Source organism: Perca fluviatilis, chromosome 20 (genome assembly GCF_010015445.1).
Source record: "Perca fluviatilis chromosome 20, GENO_Pfluv_1.0, whole genome shotgun sequence".
Taxonomy (NCBI): Eukaryota; Metazoa; Chordata; class Actinopteri; order Perciformes; family Percidae; genus Perca; species Perca fluviatilis.
This window is the reverse complement of record NC_053131.1, coordinates 25,717,739-25,743,607: the sequence shown is the minus strand read 5'-3', so window position 1 is coordinate 25,743,607 and position 25,869 is coordinate 25,717,739. Positions and strand designations below refer to the sequence as shown.

The following is a 25,869-nucleotide window of genomic DNA, read 5'->3' as shown; positions in this document are numbered from 1 at the left end:
AATACTTTTCTAATAAAATGCATGTTTGCCAAATAACTTGTGGACTTTAAACTGTTTCTTTTTATGTGATGTTTGCTTTTTCTGGAGCTGCCGTTTCTGATAAATGGAAACCACTGCACCCATGTTTCCTATGATGATCGTTTGCATGGTAGCATGAGCTATAACTCAATGTGGCACCTCCTAGATGATTGTTGGCCTTGAGTCATTTTACGGAGGATAGTAACATTTCATCTATGGCTCTACTTGGCATAGTAAAATGCAGAGTTTGAAGGGTTTCCTGAAACTGCCATGAAGCCTTTCTGGAAGCATCCTAGTAGGCTATATTTTAATGTGAGTATGTAATGCTGGAGTTAATGCCCTTTTAGGTCATCAAGTGCAAGGCAGCAGTGGCGTGGGAGCCCAACAAGCCTCTGGTGATGGAGGAGATTGAGGTAGCCCCGCCTCAGGCCAACGAGGTCCGCATCAAGGTGAGAGACGTCCACTATCATGACTTGCGTGTACACACACAGGGATGTCTTGCTGCTAACTGAAGTTTTTTAGGGCTTCACTGACGGCAAATCCTTTAGTGACATCATTAAACTAAAGTCTTCATCTGGATGAGCAGTGGAGGGAGTGAAGGATGGATCTCCACTTGTGTTCATACATGGTCCAAGTACAGCACTAATACTTTCTTTTTGGTCAGAAACTTTTAATAGCCAGAACTGTAAAAGTAAATAGTAAATGTACACAAGTACTTACTAAAGTCACAGGTTTTTAAGTTGCTAACGAATGGGTTTGCTTAGAGCAGTTACACTTGCTTTCCTAGGAATTCAATTGGGAATGCAACTTTAAAGAGACAAATACCCAACTGTCCCAAAGAATCAAGCACCAGTGTTTTCATTGTATGCTTGTTGTCTTCGGCACAGATTGTTGCAACCGGGGTGTGCCACACGGACCTGTATCATCTGTTTGAGGGTATGCATAAAGATGGCTTCCCAGCAGTCCTTGGCCATGAGGGAGCCGGCATCGTAGAGAGCGTCGGGCCTGGAGTCATTGAATTTCAACCAGGTCAGTTAAAGCTTACAACCTCAACAAATCCTAATTTGTCTGACCGCATTTGTCAAATTTTGTGGCAGCAATATGAGTAATAGCCAATGGTTACAGCAATGCATATTTTTGCCATTCATCCCGGCAAAACTTAGCCTGGTCGACCCCAGACCTTCTCCTTTGTAACGGAGAGTGGGTCTGGGCAAGGTTCATTCACAGTTCATTTCCAAAGGGGCGTCACCAACGAACGCTGCTCAATTGCCTCTGGGCGCAATTGGGATAGTTCTTCAACCAATCAGACCAACGATCGGGTTACGTAGCGGCGACAGCGGCATCAAGGGACTGCTGTGCGTCGATGTTGAATGTAGATAAAAAGCTGCTTGCTGTCACTGCACTAACGTCATCGTGTAAAGCCCGTTAACGGTTGTGATTAGTGCCTTGATTTGGAAATGGGCTCTTGGCCATACTGACTTGCAGAGTAAATCTCAAATTTGCCAGAAGTTCATCTGGGTTTTCCTAGGCTAGGCAAACCAGTTTTTACATTTGATTTGTTTTGTACGTTGGCCTGTAATTCCTTGGCATGGCAACATTGTCTTTGAATTTCAGGAGACAAGGTGATTCCTTTATTCATCTCTCAGTGTAGGGAATGTCGCTTCTGTAAAAGTCCCAAAACCAACCAGTGTGAGAAAGGATGGTGAGTTCTTCTTTGTCTTCCCATCTCTTTTAATTTAGAATATATTCATAGACCCATTTCAGGGTGCATTAACATTTAATGCACTATGTCTCCATCTATGTCCTAGTGCTCACTATGTCAATGGAGCAACTTTAGGTGGTGTCTGATGACACAGATCAGATTGTTTGGGTCTTTGGTTCTTAATTTTTGCTAAAAATGAAAAAATTCATTCTTTATTCAGGGCTGCTGGTCGTTATGATGTGATGGCACCAGCAGAATCCAGCTTTACCTGTAAGGGGAAGAAGATTCTGCAGTTTTCAGGAACCAGTACCTTCTCTGAGTACACCGTGGTTAACCAGATGGCTGTGGCGAAGATCGACCCTGCTGCTCCTCTGGACAAAGTCTGTCTCCTTGCATGTGGGGTCTGCACAGGATATGGAGCCGCGGTTAATACTGCTAAGGTGTGTGTATAGGTCATGTTAAACATCATTGAAAAAACTTACCAACTGCCAGTGGCACCACAGTACACACCACAGTAAGGAGGAATAAGGGTTTTAAGAATTAAGAAGTCAAACCTCAAGAGCCACGTTGACCAAAGTCTGTTTTACTCTAGGTGGAACCGGGCTCCACATGTGCTGTGTTTGGCCTTGGAGCTGTGGGTTTGGCTGCAGTCATGGGCTGCAAGGCTGCAGGAGCCAAGAAGATTATCGCTGTTGACATCAATCCAGAGAAGTTTGAAAAGGCCGAGGTGTTTGGAGCGACAGACTTCCTGAACCCCAAAGATCACAGTAAACCCATCAGCCAAGTGCTGTCTGAGATGACTAACGGAGGAGTGGACTTCTCTCTGGAATGTGTCGGGAATGTGGGCGTCATGGTGAGTAACTATTAATGCACACATTTTCTGAGCTGCAGATTTGAAACCCTGTGGTTATAAGCCCACTGAGTTTGTACTGTTTCTCCATCTAGCGCAGTGCCTTGGAGTCCTGTGTGAAAGGTTGGGGTGTCAGTGTGCTGGTTGGCTGGACAGACCTGTACGACGTTGCTGCCCGACCCATTCAGCTCATCGCTGGACGCACATGGAAGGGCTCCCTGTTTGGAGGTATGATGCATGTCAATCATATATGGCCATCCCCAGTAATTGACGCTGTATTAACAGTCACAGGTTGTCATTTTTGATTGGTTGTCAATTTCAAGAGGGGAGATCTTAATTGTAGTAATATTTATGAGTGACAGCAAAAGTCAGTCAACCTCATATGGGTTTCGGGTAAGGCTTGCATCCTTTTTTCAGTTTGACTGGAAACCAAAGGCATTTCTCCTATGTGTGGCCTGTTAGTGGCCGATACAGCCACGAGGCTTAGTAGTAATTAAATCCCCTCCTTTTACCACCTCTACCTGTGCCGTGACAGTAACCAAAAGGCTGTCGGCTTGATCTCTGCAATAATCCAACCGGTATTATTTGATTTGCTCTTATTTGATTATGTGTGTTCTCTGTGGCTCAGGATTTAAAGGTAAGGATGGCGTGCCTCAGATGGTTAAAGCCTACCTGGACAAGAAGGTGAAGTTGGATGAGTTCATCACTCACAACATGACTTTGGCCCAGGTCAATGATGCCATTGAACTGATGAAGCATGGCAAATGGTACATTTACAATCCTATACTTTCTTCACCATTCAAGATATAATAACCAACATCACAGCTGGTTATTACAGATGAAATATTAATCCGTGCAAGTCCTCTAATTTCTGTTTTTTCTCCACAGCATCCGGACAGTCCTGAGCGTTTCTCCACAATAACAACATTGTGTTGCTTTCAATGACAAACACCATTTAATGGCCTAAAGCTACGTTGAACTGAATCCCAACGCAATATTCATACGCATACAATGCACATAATATAGAGATATATCCAGTTACAAACACTAAACATACCTGACTTTGAACACGCAACACTATACAGTGGATTACGTGCAGTTTGTGAGAATCATGAGCAATGTTTACTTATCCTGGCAGGCAGTGTTGGAATTAGAACTGTATTAAAGTCCAACTGTAATCAAATTTGTATTCTTTGTCTGCTACAGCTATTTGTCCTGTGTTCTCCTTTTGAGAAAAAAAATGGACAACTTAATGTTTGGCAGAGTCAGGCCAGCCTGGTGGTAAATTAAAAAAAATATATTTTGGTGTAAATAAAGATTACATTCAGTTGTGGTGGTTGGTGCTTGTTTATTCCACACTGGCTTAGATTTATTTGGGTATCTGGGAACTGATAACAAGTCTCTGCACATCTGAAAGTCAAACTGTTGTATACTTCCGCTACAGCCTACAGTGTATATCTTGAGGCCAGAGTCTCCTGTGGTCTCCTCCTCCCTCCTGTTCTGCAGCTGCACACCTCTCTTAACTCCTCTCTCGCTTGATTACTCCTATCTTCGCAGAAACAATGGCCACAGCTGGTAAGGTAAGTGTAACCTAACATGGGGGTGCTCATTTATGTGGTGTTTTCTTTTTGGAATATGTGCATGCATATTTCTTATGTCACATGATATGTCTAACAAACCTGTGTAAATGCACACTAACAATTGGGGGTGCTCTACACAATGAAACTAACTATCCAAAAGCAATTAAACAGTATCTCATTAAAAGTTATTTATTGCATAAATATTATTCATTTAAATGTACTTCTGTATGGTGTACCCTTTCTTTTACTCTAGCTCTGTCACTCACCTCTGTCTGAGTGAAATATCTCCTTTCCTGATTTGACCTGGCACACACAGTTTGAAACTATCTAATCTCTTTTGTGTAACTGTTGATATTGGCAAAGCTAAGGGGATAATAAAGCCGATCAACTTTCCACAGTGGATTAAATAAATACTTATGAATACGTGGAATACTCCTGAATTCAAGAGGAACCACTTGATTTATCAAATCTGAAACAACTGATTCACTCAGTGGTTTACTTGCTATATATACATTCTCGTGTGTGTATATATAACTCATTTGTGGACTTTAGACTTGTTTATCATGTTTGCTTTTGCCAGGAGCAGCTGTATCAGAGAGATTGAAACCACTTACTGATAACATAAGTAATACATTATAGCCTTGACTTATAGCACAAAGGACTGCAATATTCTCCCTGGTCTTGTTAACATAGCATGTTGCCCTTTACAGTAAATGTTAGAAGCTGACAATGTGTTGCTTTACCTATCTCCGTCTTCACTCAGAGCAATGGATTGAGTATATTAAAGGTTGTGGCACTGTGGCTCTTTGTTGGAAACCCTTCTTAATATGGTTTAACAGTCCCCAGTAGTATTTGTCATATCTCATGTTGGATAATCCCATGGGGTGTCACTACCCTGTAGGTTATCAAGTGCAAGGCAGCAGTGGCGTGGGAGCCCAACAAGCCTTTGGTGATTGAGGAGATTGAGGTAGCCCCGCCCCAGGCCAACGAGGTCCGCATCAAGGTGAGAGACGTCCGCTATCAGAACACACACATATATATACACACACACACACACACACACACACACACACACACACACACACACACACACACACACACACACACACACACACACACACACACACACACACACACACACACAGTTCAAGTTCTAGTTGCAGTATTTCATCGTCATGTACACAACAATTACAATGAAGCAGTTGTTGGCAATGGAGTTCTTAGATCTCAGGATTTCTCCAATTCTCCCAGATATAAATTATAGGTGTGTGTGTGTGTGTGTGTGCCTTATATATATATATATATATATATATATATATATATATATATATATATATATATATATATATATATATATATATACACATATACACACACACACACACACACACACACACACACACACACACACACACACACACACACACACACACACACACACAGTACTGTGCAAAAGTTTTAGGCAGGTATGAAAAAATGCTGTAAACTAAGAATGCTTTCAAAAATGGAAGTGTTAATAGTTTATTTTAATCAATTAACAAAATGCAGTGAATAAACTGAAGACAAATCTAAATCAAATCAATATTTGGTGTGACCACCCTTTGCCTTCAAGACAGCATCAATTCTTCTAGGTACACTTGCACACAGTTTATGAAGGAACTCGGCTTGTAGGTTGTTCCAAACATCTTGGAGAACTAAACACAGATCTTTTGTGGATGTTTGCTTCCTCAAATCCTTCTGTCTCTTCATGTTATCCCAGACAGACTCAATAATGCTGAGATCAGGGCTCTGTGGGGGCCATGCCATCACTTCCTGGACTTCTTGTTCTTCTTTACACTGAAAATAGTTCTTTATAACCTTGGCTGTATGTTTGGGGTCGTTGTCAGAATAAATTTGGTGGCAATCATACGCCTCCCTGATGGTATTGCATGATGGATAAGTATCTGCCTGTATTTCTCAACATTGAGGACACAATTAATCCTGACCAAATCTCCAACTCCATTTGCAGAAATGCAGCCCCAAACTTGCAAATAACCTCCACCATGCTTCACTGTTGCTTGCAAAATTTTCAAAATAAAATTAAAATATGGACGTAGTCTCTGTGACGTCACCCAGGTTTCTAAAGAGCCCAAATGAAGCTCAAAGTGTGCGGATCCCCGGTGGCTCCAGCTGTCGCCATCTTGGCAGCGGCAGTGACGTTGCCTAATCCAAAAACGAGCAAACAAGTGGAGCATGGATGGAGCTGAGTCTATACCCACCTCCTGTGATGGCAGCACACCTGTCACTCAAAGCGGCACGCCCTCAATTATGCATAATTTAACCCTGCTCCCACCCCACAGTTGTCATGAAGGGGAAATTAGCTTTAGAGACCAAAGCTGTTTTTTGTACCACGCTAACATAGGGGTCTATGGGGATTGACTCCAGGGTGGAGAATGTGTTAACCAATGACTGGGTCTGTGTATTTGTTAATGTTGTTGTCCTGAAACATATGACTGTGCAAGTGTTGCTAGTAATGTCGAACCCACTGAGAGTGACCACTCTGATTAGATTGGCCCCATACTTGTCTTTATTTTTTATTATTTGGTTACTGTCTTTGGTGCAGATTGTGGCGACTGCAGTGTGCCATACGGACCTGCACCACCTTTTGGAGAGTATGTGTAAAGACGGATTCCCTGTAGTCCTCGGGCATGAGGCAGCCGGCATCGTAGAGAGCGTCGGTTCTGGAGTTACTGAATTTCAGCCAGGTCAGTTTCAAATGGTACAACATTTTGGAATAGATGGTTATTTGCTTTTCTTTCCAAGAGTGGGATGAGAAGATTGATATGTTTCATGACTGTCTGTTGAGTACGGCGCTAAGCTTCGTGTAAATAACTGTGACCAATACAAAAGATAATTTTTTGGGGGCATTTTTAGACAGGACAGCTGTAGACAGGAAAGTGGGTGAGAGAGAGAGGAAATGACATGCAGCATAGGGCTGCAGGTGTTGTTTGACCCATCCACCATCCCGACCTAACTCCTTAAGTGGATTTTCGGTCTTTCATACTCTCTACCGTTGCTCTTCATACTAGGTTATCTTACAGCGCTACGGTTGAGCTGCTGCTCTGCCTGATGCGTCCCATATAGACGCTAAAGGGTGCTTTGTGCGTCGGTATCTGACGCCACTGACCAAGCGTCAGTATTTGACGAATTGGGAATTAGAGCGGGTTGCCCCAGCATGTATTCGAAGTGGGCGATAGGTGTCATGTCACAAACTGATCATGCGCCAAAAACAGATTGCTGTCTACCCTACATGCAAATGATTAAATGAATCATACACAAACACATGTTAGATGAACGCTCAGGCTCTTGGGCTCTCCAGCACGTTATTTTGTTGCTAGCAGTTGCACACATTTCTCCGGCCGTTCTGCATGCTGTAGCAGCTTCCTCAGCAGGCTGAGCCGGGCTCCCTTCTTCCTCCACCCGGGCCACATCGCTACCTGGATGTGTGACGACTAGACCAAAAAGAAGGGGACACGCTGAATCTCTAGATGAGCCACGCCTGTTTAAACCACGCTTGTATTTAAAGGTGTGATAAATAAATACTGGAAATCAAGCAATCAGCCCATTCCGAAAAAAGCACGAGCCCCAAATAGGCACTGCACTAGTTAACAGAAATGCACAAAAAATAATTTGGTATTAATCAAGTGATGTAATGAAGTGTATGAGGGATGTGAACTGAGGCCTATGTGTGCCATTCAACCAGTATTTCTTTTTACACCATTCTAAACGTTTGCCTTCAATTAATGTCACTGTCACATTGCAACATTGTGTTTGTCTTTCAGGAGACAAGGTTATCCCTCTATTCATCTCCCAGTGTAGAGAATGTCGCTTCTGTAAGAGTCCAAAGACCAACCAGTGTGAGAAAGGATGGTAAGCTCAATAAGCACTCATTGTCCCTTCTGCTTCATTTGCTATTCATTCTCTAGTTTTCATTTAATTCTTCTTGGTTGTGTTCATACAGTTATAGACAAACATTTTATTCAACATCTCCATAGCAACTTTAGGAGACAGTTTACAGTAGATCCTTGTTTGTTTGTTGGCTTGTTTTTTTTATTTTCATTTTATTTTTTTTCATTATAAGCATATTGCAATTATTCAGTAAGCCATCTAATGTGAAAAAAGCAGCACTCACATTTAGTTTTAGGATTTCTACATCAAAAGAATCTTTTTATTTTTTACAAATATTTGTTGCACACTAAAAGAACAGGAGCAATGCAAACATTGAGTCTTAAGTTGTATATTCTTTATAATAAAATCTCTATTCACGTGTTGGGTCTTTGGTTTTTCATTTTTTGGCACATTGCTCACTTTAACAAATATTAGTTGCACCCTCTAATGGGACAGGAGCACTCCTAACATTGAGTCTTATATTTTTTTTTATTTTTATATATTCTCTATTCAGGGCTGCTACTGGTCATGATGTGATGGCATCATCAAACTACAGGTTTACCTGTAAGGGGAAGAAGATTCTGCAGTTTGTGGGTACCAGTACCTTCTCTGAGTACACCGTGGTTAACCAGATGGCTGTGGCGAAGATCGACCCCGCTGCTCCTCTGGACAAAGTCTGTCTCATTGGTTGTGGGGTCTGCACAGGATATGGAGCCGCTGTTAATACTGCTAAGGTGTGTATGACTGTTGCAGAAATCTTACATCATTATTTTAGATTGCAACAATGGAATGAAGCATTTTGTGTTTGTTTTTTTTACATAAAATAGTTTTCAATTCAAATTCTTGTTGGATTGGAAGGCCTCTAAAAGAGTAATCAATCTCTCATTACGGGACAGAAAACCTTCCCATTGATTTTTACTGTATGGAGCATTAAAAAGTCAATCGAAAGAGCCACGTTGACCAAAGTCTGTTGTACTTTAGGTGGAACCGGGCTCCACATGTGCTGTGTTTGGCCTTGGAGCTGTGGGTTTGGCTGCAGTCATGGGCTGCAAGGCTGCAGGAGCCAAGAAGATTATTGCTGTTGACATCAATCCAGAGAAGTTTGAAAAGGCCAAAGTGTTTGGTGCGACCGACTTTGTGAACCCCAAAGATCACAGTAAACCCATCAGCCAAGTGCTGTCTGAGATGACTAACGGAGGAGTGGACTTCTCTCTGGAATGTGTCGGGAATGTCGGAGTCATGGTAGGGAGATTCGATTTAATCTGGTTCAGGAATATAGTCCAGAGGTGTGACCTAGCTTTATACCAATCAAAGTCAACTGAGCTCACTTACTCTGTTTCAGCAGTAGTTAGGTTACCCAGCCCACATGTCCTCAGCTAGTCCAGAGATTTGGACCAGCACCCTTCTGGTTACAAGCCCCCTGGCTTTGTGCTGTTTCTCCATCTAGCGCAGTGCCTTGGAGTCCTGTGTTCAAGGTTGGGGTGTCAGCGTGATTGTTGGCTGGACGAACTTAGAAGACTTTTCTGCCCGACCCATTCAGCTCATCGCTGGACGCACATGGAAGGGCTCTGTGTTTGGAGGTGAGACAAATGTGACCATTACCACTGACAAATGACTCTCTGGTAACTACAGTACAGGCCAAAAGTTTGGACACACCTTCTCATTCAATGCGTTTCCTTTATTTTCATGACTATTTACATTGTAGATTCTAACTGAAGGCATCAAAACTATGAATGAACACATGTGGAATTATGTACTTAACAATAAAGTGTGAAATAACTGAAAACATGTCTTATATTCTAGTTTCTTCAAAGTAGCCACCCTTTGCTCTGATAACTGCTTTGCACACTCTTGGCATTCTCTTGATGAGCTTCAAGAGGTAGTCACCTGAAATGGTTTTCCAACAGTCTTGAAGGAGTTCCCAGAGATGCTCAGCACTTGTTGGCCCTTTTGCCTTCACTCTGCGGTCCAGCTCACCCCAAACCATCTTGATTGGGTTGACTATGGAGGCCAGGTCATCTGGCGCAGCACTCCATCACTCTCCTTCTTGGTCAAATAGCCCTTACACAGCCTGGAGGTGTGTTTGGGGGTCATTGTCCTGTTGAAAAATAAATGATTGTCCAACCAAACGGATGGGATGGCATGTTGCTGTAGGATGCTGTGGTAGCCATGCTGGTTCAGTATGCCTTCAATTTTGAATAAATCCCCAACAGTGTCACCAGCAAAGCACCCCCACACCATCACACCTCCTCCTCCATGCTTCACGGTGGGAACCAGGCATGTAGAATCCATCCGTTCCTCTTTTCTGCGTCGCACAAAGACACGGCGGTTGGAACCAAAGATCTGAAATTTTGACTCATCAGACCAAAGCACAGATTTCCACTGGTCTAATGTCCATTCCTTGTGTTTCTTGGACCAAACAAATCTCTTCTGCTTGTTGCCTCTCCTTAGCAGTGGTTTCCTAGCAGCTACTTGACTATAAAGGCCTGATTCACGCAGTCTCTTCTTAACAGTTGTTCTAGAGATGTGTCTGCTGCTAGAACTCCGTGTGGCATTCATCTGGTCTATAATCTGAGCTGCTGTTAACTTGCGATTTCTGAGGCTGGTGACTCGGATGAACTTTATCCTCAGCAGCAGAGGTGACTCTTGGTCTTCCTTTCCTGGGGCGGTCCTCATGTGAGCCAGTTTCGTTGTAGCGCTTGATGTTTTTTGCGACTGCACTTGGGGACACATTCAAAGTTTTCTCAATTTTCCGGACTGACTGACCTTCATTTGTTAAAGTAATGATGGCCACTCGTTTCTCTTTACTTAGCTAATTGGTTCTTGCCATAATATGAATTCTAACAGTTGTCCAATAGGGCTGTCGGCTGTGTATCAACCTGACTTCTGCACAACACAACTGATGGTCCCAATCCCATTAATAAGGGAAACAATTCCACTAATTAACCCTGACAAGGCACACCTGTGAAGTGAAAACCATTTGAGGTGACTACCTCATGAAGCTCATTGAGAGAACACCAAGGGTTTGCAGCGCTATCAAAAAAGCAAAGGGTGGCTACTTTGAGGAATCTAAAATATAAGACATGTTTTCAGTTATTTCAGACTTTTTTGTTAAGTACATAATTCCATATGTGTTCATTCATAGTTTTGATGCCTTCAGTGAGAATATACAATGCAAATAATCATGAAAATAAAGAGAATGCATTGAATGAGAAGGTGTGTCCAAACTTTTGGCCTGTACTGTACGTGGCTGTGCGCTTATGTTCTGCAACTCTCTAGCTGTATTCTGCATATGACTCTATGCTCTTACTTCGTTGCTTAGGCTTTAAGGGTAAGTATGATGTTCCCCAGATGGTTAAAGCCTACCTGGACAAGAAGGTGAAGGTGGATGAGTTCATCACTCACAACATGACTTTGGACCAGGTCAATGATGCCATTGAACTGATGAAGCAAGGCAAATGGTAGATTTACACTCCTATACTTTCTCCACCATTCATGACTCAACTATAACACACACGCCCGCCGATAGGGGGGGACAAACGGGTCTGTTGTCCCGGGCCCAGAGTAGGGGGGGGCCCAGAACTGGGGGCCCAGAACTGGGCCCTCATTAAATTATGGAATAATTGAAAAAAAAAAAATTTAATAGGCCTATTTGTGGAAAAAAATATGTAATATTTGAGAACATAAAAGCTTTTTATTTGTTTTCTTCCTAATTGTCCTTGAAATAGTGGTCAAGAACCCCCCCACCCCCAACACAAAAATGGTTTGGCCACTGATCAAAATTTGATGTTGTTGAAGTTCAGTACGCTCAAAATTTCCGGTCAGCACAAGTCCGGTGCTCAGAAAAGGAAGGAAAAGAGAAGAAGAAAATAGAGGCCTTAGAGATTTTCTAAACAAATATTAAAAAAAAAAGGTGGTGACGGTGAAGCTGGAACTGTCAACGTAGAGCAAGGTAAGAAACAGCGCAGCCAACGTTTACGAGCCATGTAACGTAAGCTAACAGGCCAGCTCTCATGTTAACGTCCATTAGCTTGTATAAAAGCCTGACACAACACGTTCTCTTTTACAGAAAGAGTTGAGTTTGGTAGCTCCGTCAGAGAGGATGAGACAGAGAGGAGAGAGATCCAGCTGCAGTCAGGTGACAGAGAGAGTGATGCGGGAGGGGCCCGCTGCCCCGCAACGGAGGGACAGAGTCAGGCTATCGGTGAGAGAGAGAGAGAGAGAGAGAGATGCGGGAGGGGCCCGCTGCCCCGCAACGGAGGGACAGAGTCAGGCTATCGGTGAGAGAGAGAGAGAGAGAGAGAGAGAGAGAGAGAGAGAGAGAGAGAAAAAAAAAAAAAAAAAAAAAAAAAAAAAAAAAAAAAAAAAAAAAAAAAAAAAAAAAAAAAAAAAAAAAAAAAAAAAAAAAAAAAAAAAAAAAAAAAAAAAAAATTGCGGGAGGGGCCCGGCGCCTGTCGGAGAGTCTGAGCAGGATGGATCAGAGACTGATCACACACTTAATTTCAGTGAGAGATGTGAGGAGAGGAGAGGAAGATCAGATTAGAGGAAGATCAGAGGAGAGGAGCAGGAGAGGAAGAGGAGAGGAACAGGAGAGGAAGAGCAGAGGAGAGGAAAAGCAAGGGAAAAGGAGAGATCTGGGCGCGGGGGGCCCATCTAAGCTTATCTCGTCCCGGGCCCAGGCAAGACTGTCAGCTGGCCTGATAACACAGATAAATGAACAGCTGCATGACTGCTCATTTCTCTTTTGTCTTGTTCCACAGCATCCGGACGGTCCTGCACGTTTCTCCACAATAAGAACATTATGGTCCAAAGTCCGTGGACTTACGTGGACCCCAGGAGGATTAGCTGTGCTCAAAGGCACAGTGAATGGGGATCATATAATAAACTAAAGTAATTAAATAGTTCAACAAATCTCAACATAAAACAAATTATACAATGCAAACAATAAAGAGGAATTTCAAATTATGCAAGCTATACATGCCTGAATTTTAATACTCAATTGTATTGCGTGGATTATGTGGGATCTGTAGTGTTCGTATAAGGAAAAAGCTAAACATGTGTTTATAGAGAAAAATAAATGGTCTAAACAAATGGGTCTGTGGCTTCCTTGTGATTTTGTTGCGCTGTTTGTCAATGGAAGGGTCAAAACTATCATTTTACTAAATTGTGTATTGCATTGTGTTTAGTGTGACAAAAGAAATTTCCGGGGATTTTTCTTTTTATACGATTGCCGATAAAATAAATAAAAGAAGGCAATACTTTGGCTCTCATGCAGCTGGCCTCTCTCGTCTGTCGGTTACCACTCTGATCAACGGAAGTACATTTCCAGGAAAAATTCCAGGATAAAAGTTTTCCAACTTCTTACAAGCAGGCCAGGAACAAGCTGACAAAGGAGATCAAGGTAGCCAAAAGAAGCTACAGTGAGAAACTTAAAGACAGCATCTCAGCCAATGACCCTGCATCAGTTTGGAGAGGCCTGCGAAAGATCACGGACTACAAGAGACCATCCCCCCACCCTGCAGAAAATCCCAGACTGGCTGACAACCTGAACGACTTTTACTGCAGGTTTGAAAAGCACCCATTATCACAGCCCTCACGCACAAAAGGTTTTCCCTCAATACCCATCCCCCTCTCCCCACCTGCGCTAACAATCCTCAAGAAGGATGTGTGCCTGCTCTTTCAGAAGCAGAAGATCAAGAAGGCTCCAGGACCTGATGGTGTGTCCCCCTCTTGTCTGCGAGTCTGTGCTGAACAGCTGGCGCCAATCTTCACGCAGATCTTTAACCGGTCCCTGGAGCTGTGTGAAGTGCCCTCCTGCTTCAAATGCTCCTCCATCATTCCAGTCCCCCAAAAACCCTCCATCACAGGATTAAATGACTACAGGCCTGTCGCCCTGACGTCTGTGGTCATGAAATCCAATCCAATCCAACTTTATTTGTGAAGCGCTCTAAAACAACCAAAGTTGAACAAAGTGCTGTACAGAAAAATAAATCAAACATAAATAAAATACATAAAAATATAACATGAATACAAAATATTAGTTGCAAAATGAAAACCAAGCAAGCCAAATAATTAAAAGAAGTACATCAAGTCAACATCATACTAGGTGTCAAAGGCCACAGAGAAGAGATGGGTTTTAAGACGGGATTTAAAAACAGACAGAGAAGAGGCCTGTTTAACGTGCAGAGGCAGATCATTCCATAATTTAGGGGCCGCCACAGCAAAGGCACGGTCTCCTCTGAGCTTCCGCTTAGTTCTAGGCACACTCAGGAGCAGCTGATCCTCTGACCTGAGCGAGCGAGTGGGGATATAAGGGCATAGAAGCTCCGAGAGGTAGGGCGGGGCAAGACCGTTCAAGGCTTTAAAAGCGAATAAAAGAATTTTAAAATGGATCCTAAATTGAATAGGCAGCCAGTGGAGTGAGGCTAAGATGGGGGAAATGTGCTCATATTTGCGTGTGCCAGTTAAAAGACGTGCAGCAGCATTCTGTAGACGGGCGATGGAGGACCCACTTACCCCCACATAAAGTGCATTACAGTAATCCAGCCAAGTGGTAACAAAGGCGTGGATTACCGTTTCAAAATTTTGTCTTGACAGTATTGGCTTTATTTTGGCCAGCTGCCTCAAGTGGAAAAAGCTTGATCTGACAACAGCCTTGAACTGACTGTTCAATGTAAGCTCTGAGTCCATTTTAACCCCTAGGTTTTTAATGCTAGGTTTAATATACCGTCCCAAGGAACCCAGATCTACAGGGGGGGTCCCAGTGGTACCACCAAAAACCATCACCTCCGTCTTATCATCATTAAAATTAAAAAAGTTCAGAGCCATCCAGGCCTTTATGTCGTCAAGACACTTGAGTAGCAAATTGACAGAGTATGCATCTTTCTTTTTAAGAGGCACATAAATCTGACTGTCATCTGCATAACAATGGAATGAAATGCTGTGCTTCCTAAATATGGAGCCAAGTGGGAGTAAATAGAGAGAGAAAAGGAGGGGGCCAAGAACTGAGCCCTGTGGGACCCCACACGAGAGAGGAGCAGTGGAGAATACACAGTCACCAAAGCTGACATAGAACGTTCAATCAGCCAAGTAGGACCTGAACCACTCCAGTGCTATGCCACTGATGCCCACCCACTGCTTCAAACGTGAGATCAATATTTCATGATCCACTGTATCAAATGCACAAGGATAACACAGTCACCAGAATCAGTAGCTAAAAATATGTCATTAAAAACTCTCAAAAGTGCTGATTCTGTGCAGTGCAGGGCATTATAAAATTGGATTGGAAAACCTCTAGAATGTTATGTTCTTCCAGAAAGGCCATCAATTGACTGTACAAAATCTTCTCCAGGATTTTTGAAAGGAAAGGCAATTTGGAGATAGGCCTGAAATTTGTAAGGACTGCAGGATCTAGAGCAGGTTTTTTAATCAGAGGTTGTACTACTGCATGTTTTAAACTTTCAGGGACCACACCTGAGGACAAAATGCTATTAATGACTGTAATAACAGATTGTCCTACAGTGGGGAAAACCTCCTTAAATAGTCGAGGGACTGCATCATTTGGAGAACCTGAGGGCTTCAAATGACCAACAATCTACTGTAAAAAGGAAAGAGTCACAGGCTCAAACTGGTCAAAAACAGCAGAGTAGGGGACAGAGACTGAGGGGTCATAAGTTGAAGTTGAGATTTGAGCCCTAATTAAAGTGACCTTATTAATAAAAAAGTGAAGGAATTTTTCACAAACAGCAGTGGACGCCTCCATACAGGCAGTCTGCGGGGCATTTAAAAGTAAGTCAATAGTGTGAAATAAGACGCAAGGCTTGTGACAGTTTGACAGGATAATATCTGAGAAATGTTTTCTTTTAGCATCTTTCACAGTTTTCTGATAAAGACGCCAGCAGTCCCTTAACATTTGAAAAGACACCTGCAATTTTTCCTTCTTCCACTTGCGCTCAGCTCTACGGCACTCACGTCTGACAGCATGAGTCGTGTCATTTAGCCAGGGCTCAGATTTAATTTTAGGCTGCCTGGATTTTAATGGAGCCACAGTGTCTAAAATAGTTTGGCAGGTGGAGTGAAACCATCCGCTAAGCTCCTCAGTATTGCACACAGACTCAGGAATGATGGAACTCTGACTGAAAGCAACCGAGAACTGAACAGCAGTGGAAGGGTTAATAATACGACAGCGCTGAGTAGCAGTGCAAGGTTTAACTGTATTACAGGCAAGAGCAGCCTCAAATAATACAGGCATATGGTCCGAAAACACTGCATCGCATATCTCTAGATTAAAAATGGGCAGACCATATGATAAAACAAGATCAAGTGTGTGTCCGTGTTCTTGTGTGGGTCCAGACACAGATTGCACAAGATTAAAACAATCAATAAGGTTTGAAAAACCCTTTGCCATTGGCTTATCAGGACAACACACATGAACATTAAAATCCCAAACAATAAGAACACGGTCATATTTAGGCATGATTTCAGCCAGGAAATCAGAAAAGTCATTTAAAAAGTCCTTATTGTACTTGGGAGGCCGATAGACCACAGCACACAACACTGTGTGAGAGCGACCAATCTGAAATAAGCTCAGTTCAAAGCTGGTGAAAGAGGATGACAGCAATAGCTGCTTACATTTATAATTACTCTTATAGACAGTCGCTATTCCTCCTCCTTGGCCTGACGTCCGCGGGGAATTAAAGTAGCAGCAGTCATCGGGTAAAAGTTCAGTAAAACGATGGACTCACCAACACTTAGCCATGTCTCAGTCACACAGAGGAAATCCAATCCTCGGGACGTGAAGAAGTCCTTTAAGAGAAAAGTCTTGTTCGCTAGTGATCTAGCATTAACCAGGCCAATCCTAGCAGGAACCGGCGGGACCGCGGCGTTGGCTGTCCCGGGAACCCGACACAGCGGCCGCAAGTTGCGGTGATTCACCCCGCGCCAGCAGGGACGAGGACAGCCAAGGCCACGGGGCTGGAACACCTCTTCCGGGCCGACGACAGGTACCAGCCAGGCGTCAACAGGGTACAACGCCAGCCACAGCTCCAATCTCAGTCCAAAAATGCGTAGAATGCGAGATGGGCCTTCCACCTCACCAGCCGACTGCTGCGTTTTCCCCGGCGACGGGGGCGGTTACGCCGAGAAGGTGGGGCCAGGGCGCGGCAAAGGTGAGCCGGAACCCTCGCCAGGAGCGGGGGCAAAGTTTCACGTCTACCATCATTCAATTTTACTATTTCTTCGGCAGAATCGAAAATCCAGCAGTGTTTGGCGATCATAAACCAGTAGAGAGTTGACATCCAGAGCAAGGAGCGAAACAAACAGCACAAACACACACAGCACAGGCAGTGACAGACGGCAGGCCACACACACTTGCGCCTCAAATCCTTTGAAAGACTGGTGTTGAGCCACCTGAAGGACATCACGGGACCCCTGCTGGACTCCCTGCAGTTTGCCTGCAGGGCAAACAGGTCGGCGGATGATGCTGTCAACATGGGACTGCAATACATCCTGCACCACCTCGACTCCCCAGGGACGTATGCCAGGATCCTGTTTGTGGACTTCAGCTCGGCGTTCAACACCATCATCCCTGAACTCCTACATCAGAAGCTCACCCAGTTCTCAGTGCCTGCCGCCACCTGTCAGTGGATCATCAGCTTCCTGATTGACAGCAGCATGTCAGACTGGGGAGCATCTCATCTAAAACCTGGTCCATCAGCACTGGCGCCCCACAGGGGTGTGTCCTCTCCCCGCCGCTCTTCTCCCTCTACACTAACGACTGCACCTCAAAGAACCAGTCTGTAAAACTCCTGAAGTTTGCAGATGACACCACTGTCATTGGTTTGATCCAGGATGGTGATGAGTCTGCTCACAGACAGGAGGTGGAACAACTGGTCCAATGGTGCAGTCAGAACCACCTGGAGTTAAACCCCAAGAAGACTGTGGAGATGACAGTGGACTTCAGGAGTCCCCCTCACCATCCAGAACGACAGTGGCCACTGTGGATTCCTTTAGGTTCCTGGGATCAACCATCTGACAGGACTTAAAATGGTCTCCCCTCATTGACTCTGTCCAGAAAAAGGCCCAGCAGAGGTTATACTTCCTGCGACAGCTAAGGAAGTTTAATCTGCCTAAGGAGCTGCTGACCATTTTCTACTCAGCCATCATTCAGTCTGTCATCTGCACCTCCATCACTGTCTGGTTTGGGTCAGCCACCAAACGGGATAGGGCCAGACTGCAACGTACAATTAGGGCTGCAGAGAGGATCATTGGAACTGACCTTCCCTCCATCCAGGACCTGTACCGGCCCAGGGTCAAGTAAAGGGCAGCAAAAATCTCTGCAGACCCTTCACATCCTGGTCACAAACTGTTCAACCTCCTTCCCTCTGGTAGGCGATACAGGGCGCTGTTCGCCAAAACCAGCCGACACAGAGACCGTTTCTTTCCCCAAGCAGTCACTCTGTTGAACACTCGGAAATAGCCCCCACCCTCACACTGAACAAAGTCAAACACCATTGTTCTGCTCATCTACCTCATGTCTATTTCAATCCTACAATTACAATATTGTTATTAATATATTACCATTGCACTGATCTGCCTTGCACTGTACTCATATAGAAATCCTAAAATCTCAGTCTATTGACCGATATTGCACTATTCCTTCCCTCTCTTTTGTATATATTTTGTAAAATTGTAAATTCTATTGCATTGTTATACTGTACACTATTTATTTATTTTTTTATTCTTACCGTCAACTCTGTTTTTAGTCTTATGTTGTGTTGTACTTTGAGAGCAAACATTACCGGAGTCAAATTCCTTGTTTGTCTACGCAAACCTGGCCAATAAAACTGATTCTGATTCTCTTTAAATTAATTTTTAATAAAGTTAATAAGTCTTGATAGCTATTTAAAGCCTGGTCATTGTTTTTATCAAAAAAGTATTTGGGGGTAAACATATATTACATTTAGATTGTGGTGGTTGGTGCTTGTTTATTCCACATAAAGCTCCAGAACTGTTCATGTTAAAGCCTAAATGTGGGTATCTGTCCAGAGTCTCAAGTCCAGAGTCTGTGGTTGTCTCCTCCTCCCTCCTGTCCTGCAGTACTCCTCTCTTAACTCCGCTCTCGCTGGATTACTCCTATCTTTTCAGCAACAATGGCCACAGCTGGTAAGGTAAGTGTAATCTTAACAGTCCGTAGTAATATTTGTGATAGCTCATGCTTTATCATGGGGTGTCACTACCCTGTAGGTCATCAAGTGCAAGGCAGCAGTGGCGTGGGAGCCCAACAAGCCTTTGGTGATTGAGAAGATTGAGGTAGCCCCGCCCCAGGCCAACGAGGTCCGCATCAAGGTGAGAGACATCCGCTATCAGAACACACAAGTACACACACGGTTCAAGTTCTAGTTTTTCCATTGTCATGTACACTGTTGCTTCCTGTAGTTCATGATTAGCTCCTCTGATTTGCTGATGTTGCGATGGAGGTTATTCTTTTGGCACCAAGATGTCAGGGCTCTGACCTCTCTGTAGGGCATCTCATCGTTGGTGTTCAGGCCGATGACGGAGCTGTGGGTGGCCACTGGCCACCATTGCATGTATAAAATATGAACATAGTCTCCATGACATCACCCATATATTTCTGATGAGCCCAAATGAAGCTCAAAGTGTGCAGCTCCCAGGTGGCTCAGGCTGTCGCCATCTTGACGGGACCTGATGTCGGCTAATCCAAAAATGAGCAAACAAGTGGAGCGAGGATGGAGCTGAGGCAAGCTGAATGAAGCCTACAGTCTATGCCTGCCTCCTTAAAGACCCTGACACATCAAGTCGACGGCCAAGAACTAGTGGCAACGAAGGGCGACTGTTGCGTCGCCGCCATTGTCCCACATCGCTTTTGTCTTGGCCAAAAATTAGGACTTGGAACACACCGCAGAGACTACAACCGATGGCCTAATAGTGGCCCGATAGTACGTTCTGAGCATGCGTACAAGGAAATAACGCTCCATACCAGCAGCGTTCTCTTAATACATCTATGAGCAGGCGGCGGCAATATATTCATCATTCAAAAAGGGAAACCAGATACAAACGTTGCTATGATACCCACACGAAACAGCGTTTGCTCGAATCAGCAGCGGCAGAACTGAACTGAGCCTACGGTCCCTCTGCTTCACTCCCCGCCGGGAAAACAGTGGCCACCGGGAGATGGCTAACCAGACTGTCCATCTCCCGGGCTGTCATCCGTTCTCTCTGCAAAGAATTCTCCCTACAGTGGGAGTGGAGCAGAGGTAATGAACCCGAACGGCCCGCTGCTGGCTAGTTAGCAAACGTTAGCTTGCTAATTCCACCCACCCAACATGCCGAACTAAATTGTCACTCATCTGGCAATAGCAATGTGCTTTCCTACGATGTAACAAGAGTGTGTGAATAAGCCAGCGGAAAGGTGTGTGTATCCTTGTGGCCCAGAAAACAGTTTTTAGTACCAGGCTAAAATGCGCTACAGCATCGTCCTTATATGTGTTAATGTTGGTACACTGAAACATACGACTCTGCAAGTGTTGCTAGTAATGTTGAACCCACTGAGAGTGAACACTCATCAGATTGTCCTGTTACTCGTTTTCATTACTGTCTTTGGTGCAGATTGTGGCGACTGCAGTGTGCCGTACGGACGTGCACCACCTTTTGGAGAATATGCATAATGACAGTTTCCCAGTAGTCCTCGGGCATGAGGCAGCCGGCATCGTAGAGAGCGTTGGTTCTGGAGTCACTGAATTTCAGCCAGGTCAGTTTCAAATGGTACAACATTTTGGAATAGATGGTTATTTGCTTTCTTTCCGAGATTGGGATGAGAAGATTGATATGTTTTATAACATCGTATTGAGTACAGAGCTGGGATGTGTTTAGCTTAGCTAAGTGTAAAGACTTGAAACAGCATTCCTGGCTCTGTCCAAAGTTCAGAAATACAATGACCAATATGGTTGGCCCTTGTGACTAAAACCGCTAAAGCTCACCATTAACAAGTTGTACTTTGTTCATCCAATCCAGACATTAACAGAAATGTATAGACAACAATTTGGGGTATTAATGAAGTGATGTAATCGAGTGTATGAGGGATGTAAAGTGATGCTTATCTGTGCCATTCAAACAATATTTATATTTCCTAAAAGTTGGCCTAAGATTAATGTCCCTTTCACATGGCAACTTTTTTTTTTGTCTTTCAGGAGACAAGGTTATCCCTATGTACATCACCCAGTGTAGAGAATGTCGCTTCTGTAAGAGTCCAAAGACCAACCAGTGTGAGAAAGGATGGTGAGCTCAATAAACACTCATTATCCCTTCCACTCCATTTTCTGTTTATACTTTCAAACTTTTTATTACATTCCTCTTGGGTTTGTTCAGATAGTGGTTCCCAAATTTTTTTCTGCATGGCCCCTCTGCTTTAGGTTTACCTGGCAATCCTTTCACAAACTTGTCCATGCTTTGCCAGCCGTGCAGCAGAACCATGCATTATTTTTATTTAGCATTTGGGGGCGCACCCCCCAGTTTGGGAACCTCTGCAGTTATAGACAAACATATTATTCTCTATTAAGGGGTGCTGGTCGTCACAGTGTGTTGGCAACCCCAGACTCCAGGTTTACCTGTAAGGGGAAGAAGATTCTGCAGTTTTTGGGAACCAGTACCTTCTCTGAGTACACCGTGGTTAACCAGATGGCTGTGGCGAAGATCGACCCTGCTGCCCCTCTGGACAAAGTCTGTCTCATTGGTTGTGGGGTCTGCACAGGATATGGAGCCGCTGTTAATACTGCTAAGGTGTGTATGACTGTTGCAGATAGCTTAAATTATTATTTAAAATTGAAATTAGACATTTTGTGTTAAGTCCCTTAAAATTTTACAATTTGTGTGACATAAGACTTTTTAATTAAAATGCTTGTCAAGAATTGGAAAGCCTCTTAAATAGTAATCAACAGGGGCATAGCACAAAATTCCGTGTTTTGTAGAAAGGCATTGTCAATGGGCCCTTCCCCGCTTCTACATCTATTCATTCTAGCATCTGTTTGGGCCCTCCTCCCCCCCGGTCCGACACCCCTGGTAACATCTCATCACTGGATACAAAACCTTCCCATTGATTATTACTGTATGGAGCATTAAAAAGTCAATCAAAAGGGCCATGTTGACCAAAGTCTGTTGTACTCTAGGTGGAACCGGGCTCCACATGTGCTGTGTTTGGCCTTGGAGCTGTGGGTTTGGCTGCAGTCATGGGCTGCAAGGCTGCAGGAGCCAAGAAGATTATCGCTGTTGACATCAATCCAGAGAAGTTTGAGAAGGCCAAGGTGTTTGGTGCGACCGACTTTGTGAACCCCAAGGATCACAGTAAAGCCATCAGCCAAGTGCTGTCTGAGATGACTAACGGAGGAGTGGACTTCTCTCTGGAATGTGTCGGGAATGTGGGAGTCATGGTAGGGAGATTCAATTTAATTAATCTGGTTCAGGAATATTGTCAGGGACGGACTGGGGTTAAAACAAGCTCGCTGACCGCGCTCTCACTCACACACACGGGGCATTTAGCAGGAAGAGGGGAGCTGCAGGCCCTGGAGCTCTGTCCAGGCAGCGGCGTTTGGTAGTCCATTAACCCACAAAACGGTGACTTTGCGCGGGTATGCAGTGCCGTGGGCTGCCAGCCGTGACGGAGCTCAATCTACCTCACAGCAGGCCGGGGTCTGTGAAGGAAGGCAGGCCAGGCGGCGTGGCAGCTACACAGGCAGCACCGGCCGCTGAACTCTGACACACAGTCGGACAAAATTTGCAATTAGACATCAATTTTTGTAAAACGGCCCATATTTGACCTCTACATAGTTGATTTCTCGCATAAAAAAGTCTCAGAAGTGAATTTAATGGTAAAATAGTAGATGAACAATGTATAAAACTTCTGAGATCTGCCCGACCTAGAGTCAGAAGACTAACTGATCTCAGGTCAGTTGTGTAGCCTATGCAAATGTTGGGGCGTGACAAAGAGAGAGACTGGAGCCAAATGAGGAGGAGCCACCGAGTTGACGTCAACTAGGCGGCTTGTTGAGATTTGCCCGTTTTGAGGCAGTTTCAAATTGTGAGATTTGCAGAGGAAAGAGGTGTCAATGGGATTTAGAGGTTCTATGTATGTCCTAGTTACCCACTAAACTGTCATTATTCAACTATGACAAGGTAAAATCGGTTTTGCATTCTATCACCCCAAGAATTAGCATTGAATAACCTATTTAATATTTTGTCAATGTCATATTACACTTTTGATTCATATTAAGGCTGTGAAATGATGAAAATGACTAGGCCCTATCAATTTTGTCTGTGAAGCTTTCACAAACAACCACCACGTCTTTGCCAGTTCCACAATAGTAAACGCAAATATGAAAGACAGGGAAAAACTGCACTCTGATGGAAGACAGACAGAAAGACAAAAAAACTTTTGGTTAAATTTGGTGAATTACTTAGTCCCCGCAACCCGTGATTAATTTCCAACGCGTTTCAAATGATCCTAACAGAATGTATTAAGCATGTTAAGTTTGACAGCACTAAATGGCACGATAATTTTCATAATCATGATGCACACTAATGTTGAGCTGACTATGTAATTCGCTAAGATAGTGATAAAGGCAGCCTATTATAATTTTTCCTGCTCCTGGCACTTACCAGTACATCTAGCTGATGTGAAATTAACTCTGCTGTCTGTCCCTAATCATGACAAGGCTGTGGATTGGTGATAGCCAGACTAGTAGGCCTTCTTCCTCAGTTTTTTTACACGTAGCATATAGCCTACAGTAAGTGATCGTATTAGTGCCCCCTGATGTTGGCTGTGATTTATCGCTTTATTAGACTTTTTTTGTGCCGACGGCCAGTTCGGTTTCCCGAACACACAGATTGTCAGTCCGTCCCTGAATATAGTCCAGAGTTGTGACCTAGCTTTATACCAATCAAAGTCAACTGAGCTCACTTGCTCTGTTTCAGCAGTAGTTAGGTTACCCAGCCCACATCTCCTCAGCTAGTCCAGATATTTGGACCAGCACCCTTCTGGTTACAAGCCCCCTGGCTTTGTGCTGTTTCTTCATCTAGCGCAGTGCCTTGGAGTCCTGTGTTCAAGGTTGGGGTGTCAGCGTGATTGTTGGCTGGACAAACTTAGAAGACTTTTCTGCCCGACCCATTCAGCTCATCGCTGGACGCACATGGAAGGGCTCTGCATTTGGAGGTGAGACAAATGTGACCATTTCCACTGACAAATGACTCTCTGGTAATTACATTGCTGTGTGCTTATGTTCTGCCACTTTCTAGCTGTATTCTGCATACATCTCTATGCTCTTACTTTGTTGCTTAGGCTTTAAGGGTAAGTATGGTATTCCTCAGATGGTTAAAGCCTACCTGGACAAGAATTTGAAGTTGGATGAGTTCATCACTCACAACATGACTTTGGACCAGGTCAATGATGCCATTGAACTGATGAAGCAAGGCAAATGGTAGATTTACACTCCTATACTTTCTCCACCATTCATGACTCAACTACAACACAGATAAATGAACAGCTGCAGGACAGCTCATTTCTCTTTTGTCTTGTTCCACAGCATCCGGACGGTCCTGCATGTTTCTCCACAATAAGAAGATTGTGGTCCAAAGTCCGTGGACTTCCGTGGACCCCAGGAGGATTAGCTGTGCTTAAAGGCACAGTGAATGGGGATCATATAATACACTAAAGTAATTAAATAGTTCAACAAAGTCTCAACATATGACATATTCCGTGGATTAAGTGGTATCTGTAGTGTTCGTATAAGGAAAAAGCTAAACATGTAAGTGATTATAGAGCTAAATAAATGTTCTAAACAAATGGGTCTGTGTCTTCCTTGTTGTGATTTTGTTTTGTTGTATGTCAATGGTGTCCAAATTATCTTATTACTCAAGTGTGTATTGCATTGTGTTTAGTGTGACAAAGGGGCTTTCTGGGGATTTTTCTTTTTATCCGATTGCTGATAAAATACATTTTAAAATGTGCTTCTTTGGCTCTCATGCAGCTGGCCTCTCCCTGTCTGTCGGTCACCACTCTGTTAGTCTGGATCCACGGAAATACATTTTCAGGATAAATGCTAATGTCCTACACCTTCCGATCTCTGTGTGTTGCCGTTGTCAAACTTCCTTTGCTTGGGGAAATAACAACAAACTTCAAGCTAGCAAGCTTCATGCTGAAAATGTCAAATTTTGAAGAAAATTAGATTTGTGCAACCATGCAGGCCTGCCTGGTTCTTTTGGGGAATGACTGTATTGCTATGGATGAAGTACACACGTTGATACACTAGTAAGAGCAAATTACATTTAACCATGTATCCTGCTAATTTAAATAACTCACATTACTGTATGTCTTGAACAGTTAACTTCATTTAATATTGTATGTGGCAATTTATGGGGTGCAATTGTTCCACCAAAACAAGTTCCTTCCCAAGACCATTTTGCAGAGCCACCATCACTGTGTCTGGAGCCAAGATGTTTCTGATTGGTTTAAAGAAATGCAACAACTCACAGCATTTTTTTTCTCCTATCCCAGAATGTATGTGTGATGCAGTAGCCAGACCTTACTCCACAGTGCTGTGAAGGTAGGTCTGGCAATGCGAACTACCACTCTGTAGACTCACTCAATGTACCGACCAGAGTGGATGAATTTTTAGCCTATATCCGCAACGTTCCACTTCCGGGATTGCTCCGGTGCTAATGGTTAACTGCTCCTGAGATCTCTGCAGGGTAAATCGAGACAGCTAGCTAGACTAACGCTGTAT

The 25,869-nt window shown here is 43.8% G+C and overlaps 3 protein-coding genes across 6 annotated transcripts in view; all 3 read left to right on the top strand.

The window, feature by feature from the left end:
• Window positions 1–3,903, top strand: part of LOC120549286 (alcohol dehydrogenase 1) — a 7,005-nt gene extending 3,102 nt beyond the window's left edge. The window contains exons 2-9 of one of the 2 annotated variants that reach the window (XM_039786096.1): window positions 366–467; window positions 906–1,047; window positions 1,633–1,720; window positions 1,941–2,160; window positions 2,313–2,573; window positions 2,666–2,798; window positions 3,199–3,337; window positions 3,459–3,903. In XM_039786096.1, the coding sequence (XP_039642030.1) occupies window positions 366–467; window positions 906–1,047; window positions 1,633–1,720; window positions 1,941–2,160; window positions 2,313–2,573; window positions 2,666–2,798; window positions 3,199–3,337; window positions 3,459–3,492 (1,119 nt within the window). In that variant the 3' untranslated portion in view covers window positions 3,493–3,903. Of the gene's footprint in view, window positions 1–365; window positions 468–905; window positions 1,048–1,632; window positions 1,721–1,940; window positions 2,161–2,312; window positions 2,574–2,665; window positions 2,799–3,198; window positions 3,338–3,458 lie in introns of those variants that run through there. The other variant, XM_039786097.1, reaches the window with a different exon arrangement.
• Window positions 3,904–4,026: 123 nt separating this feature from the next.
• On the top strand, window positions 4,027–13,168 carry LOC120549287 (alcohol dehydrogenase 1-like). Its single transcript, XM_039786098.1, has 9 exons — window positions 4,027–4,150; window positions 5,052–5,153; window positions 6,753–6,894; window positions 7,972–8,059; window positions 8,592–8,811; window positions 9,059–9,319; window positions 9,525–9,657; window positions 11,400–11,538; window positions 12,838–13,168. The coding sequence occupies exons 1-9, from the start codon at window positions 4,133–4,135 to the stop codon at window positions 12,869–12,871; spliced, it is 1,137 nt and encodes a 378-aa protein (XP_039642032.1). The 5' UTR covers window positions 4,027–4,132; the 3' UTR covers window positions 12,872–13,168.
• Window positions 4,041–24,913, top strand: LOC120549284 (alcohol dehydrogenase 1-like). Of its 3 annotated transcripts, none has more exons than XM_039786093.1 (9): window positions 4,041–4,150; window positions 19,322–19,423; window positions 20,705–20,846; window positions 21,286–21,373; window positions 21,655–21,874; window positions 22,261–22,521; window positions 24,167–24,299; window positions 24,426–24,564; window positions 24,670–24,912. In XM_039786093.1, the coding sequence occupies exons 1-9, from the start codon at window positions 4,133–4,135 to the stop codon at window positions 24,701–24,703; spliced, it is 1,137 nt and encodes a 378-aa protein (XP_039642027.1). In that variant the 5' UTR covers window positions 4,041–4,132; the 3' UTR covers window positions 24,704–24,912. The 3 variants fall into 3 exon arrangements, with proteins under 3 accessions (XP_039642027.1, XP_039642025.1, XP_039642026.1); XM_039786091.1 differs by lacking the exon at window positions 4,041–4,150 and adding an exon at window positions 19,091–19,240 and having other exon boundaries at window positions 24,670–24,913; XM_039786092.1 differs by lacking the exon at window positions 4,041–4,150 and adding an exon at window positions 19,150–19,245.
• The last annotated feature ends 956 nt before the right edge of the window (window positions 24,914–25,869 follow it).

Excerpts from the sequence above, each read along its gene's own strand:
- LOC120549287 (XM_039786098.1), top strand. Across the intron at positions 8,060-8,591 it reads AACCAGTGTGAGAAAGGATG|GGCTGCTACTGGTCATGATG; the intron begins GTAAGCTCAATA and ends TTCTCTATTCAG. Across the intron at positions 11,539-12,837 it reads CTGATGAAGCAAGGCAAATG|CATCCGGACGGTCCTGCACG; the intron begins GTAGATTTACAC and ends CTTGTTCCACAG.
- LOC120549284 (XM_039786091.1), top strand. The coding sequence starts at position 19,106 with ATGTGGGTATCTGTCCAGAGTCTCAAGTCCAGAGTCTGTGGTTGTCTC. Across the intron at positions 20,847-21,285 it reads AGTCACTGAATTTCAGCCAG|GAGACAAGGTTATCCCTATG; the intron begins GTCAGTTTCAAA and ends TTTGTCTTTCAG. Across the intron at positions 22,522-24,166 it reads TCGGGAATGTGGGAGTCATG|CGCAGTGCCTTGGAGTCCTG; the intron begins GTAGGGAGATTC and ends TTCTTCATCTAG.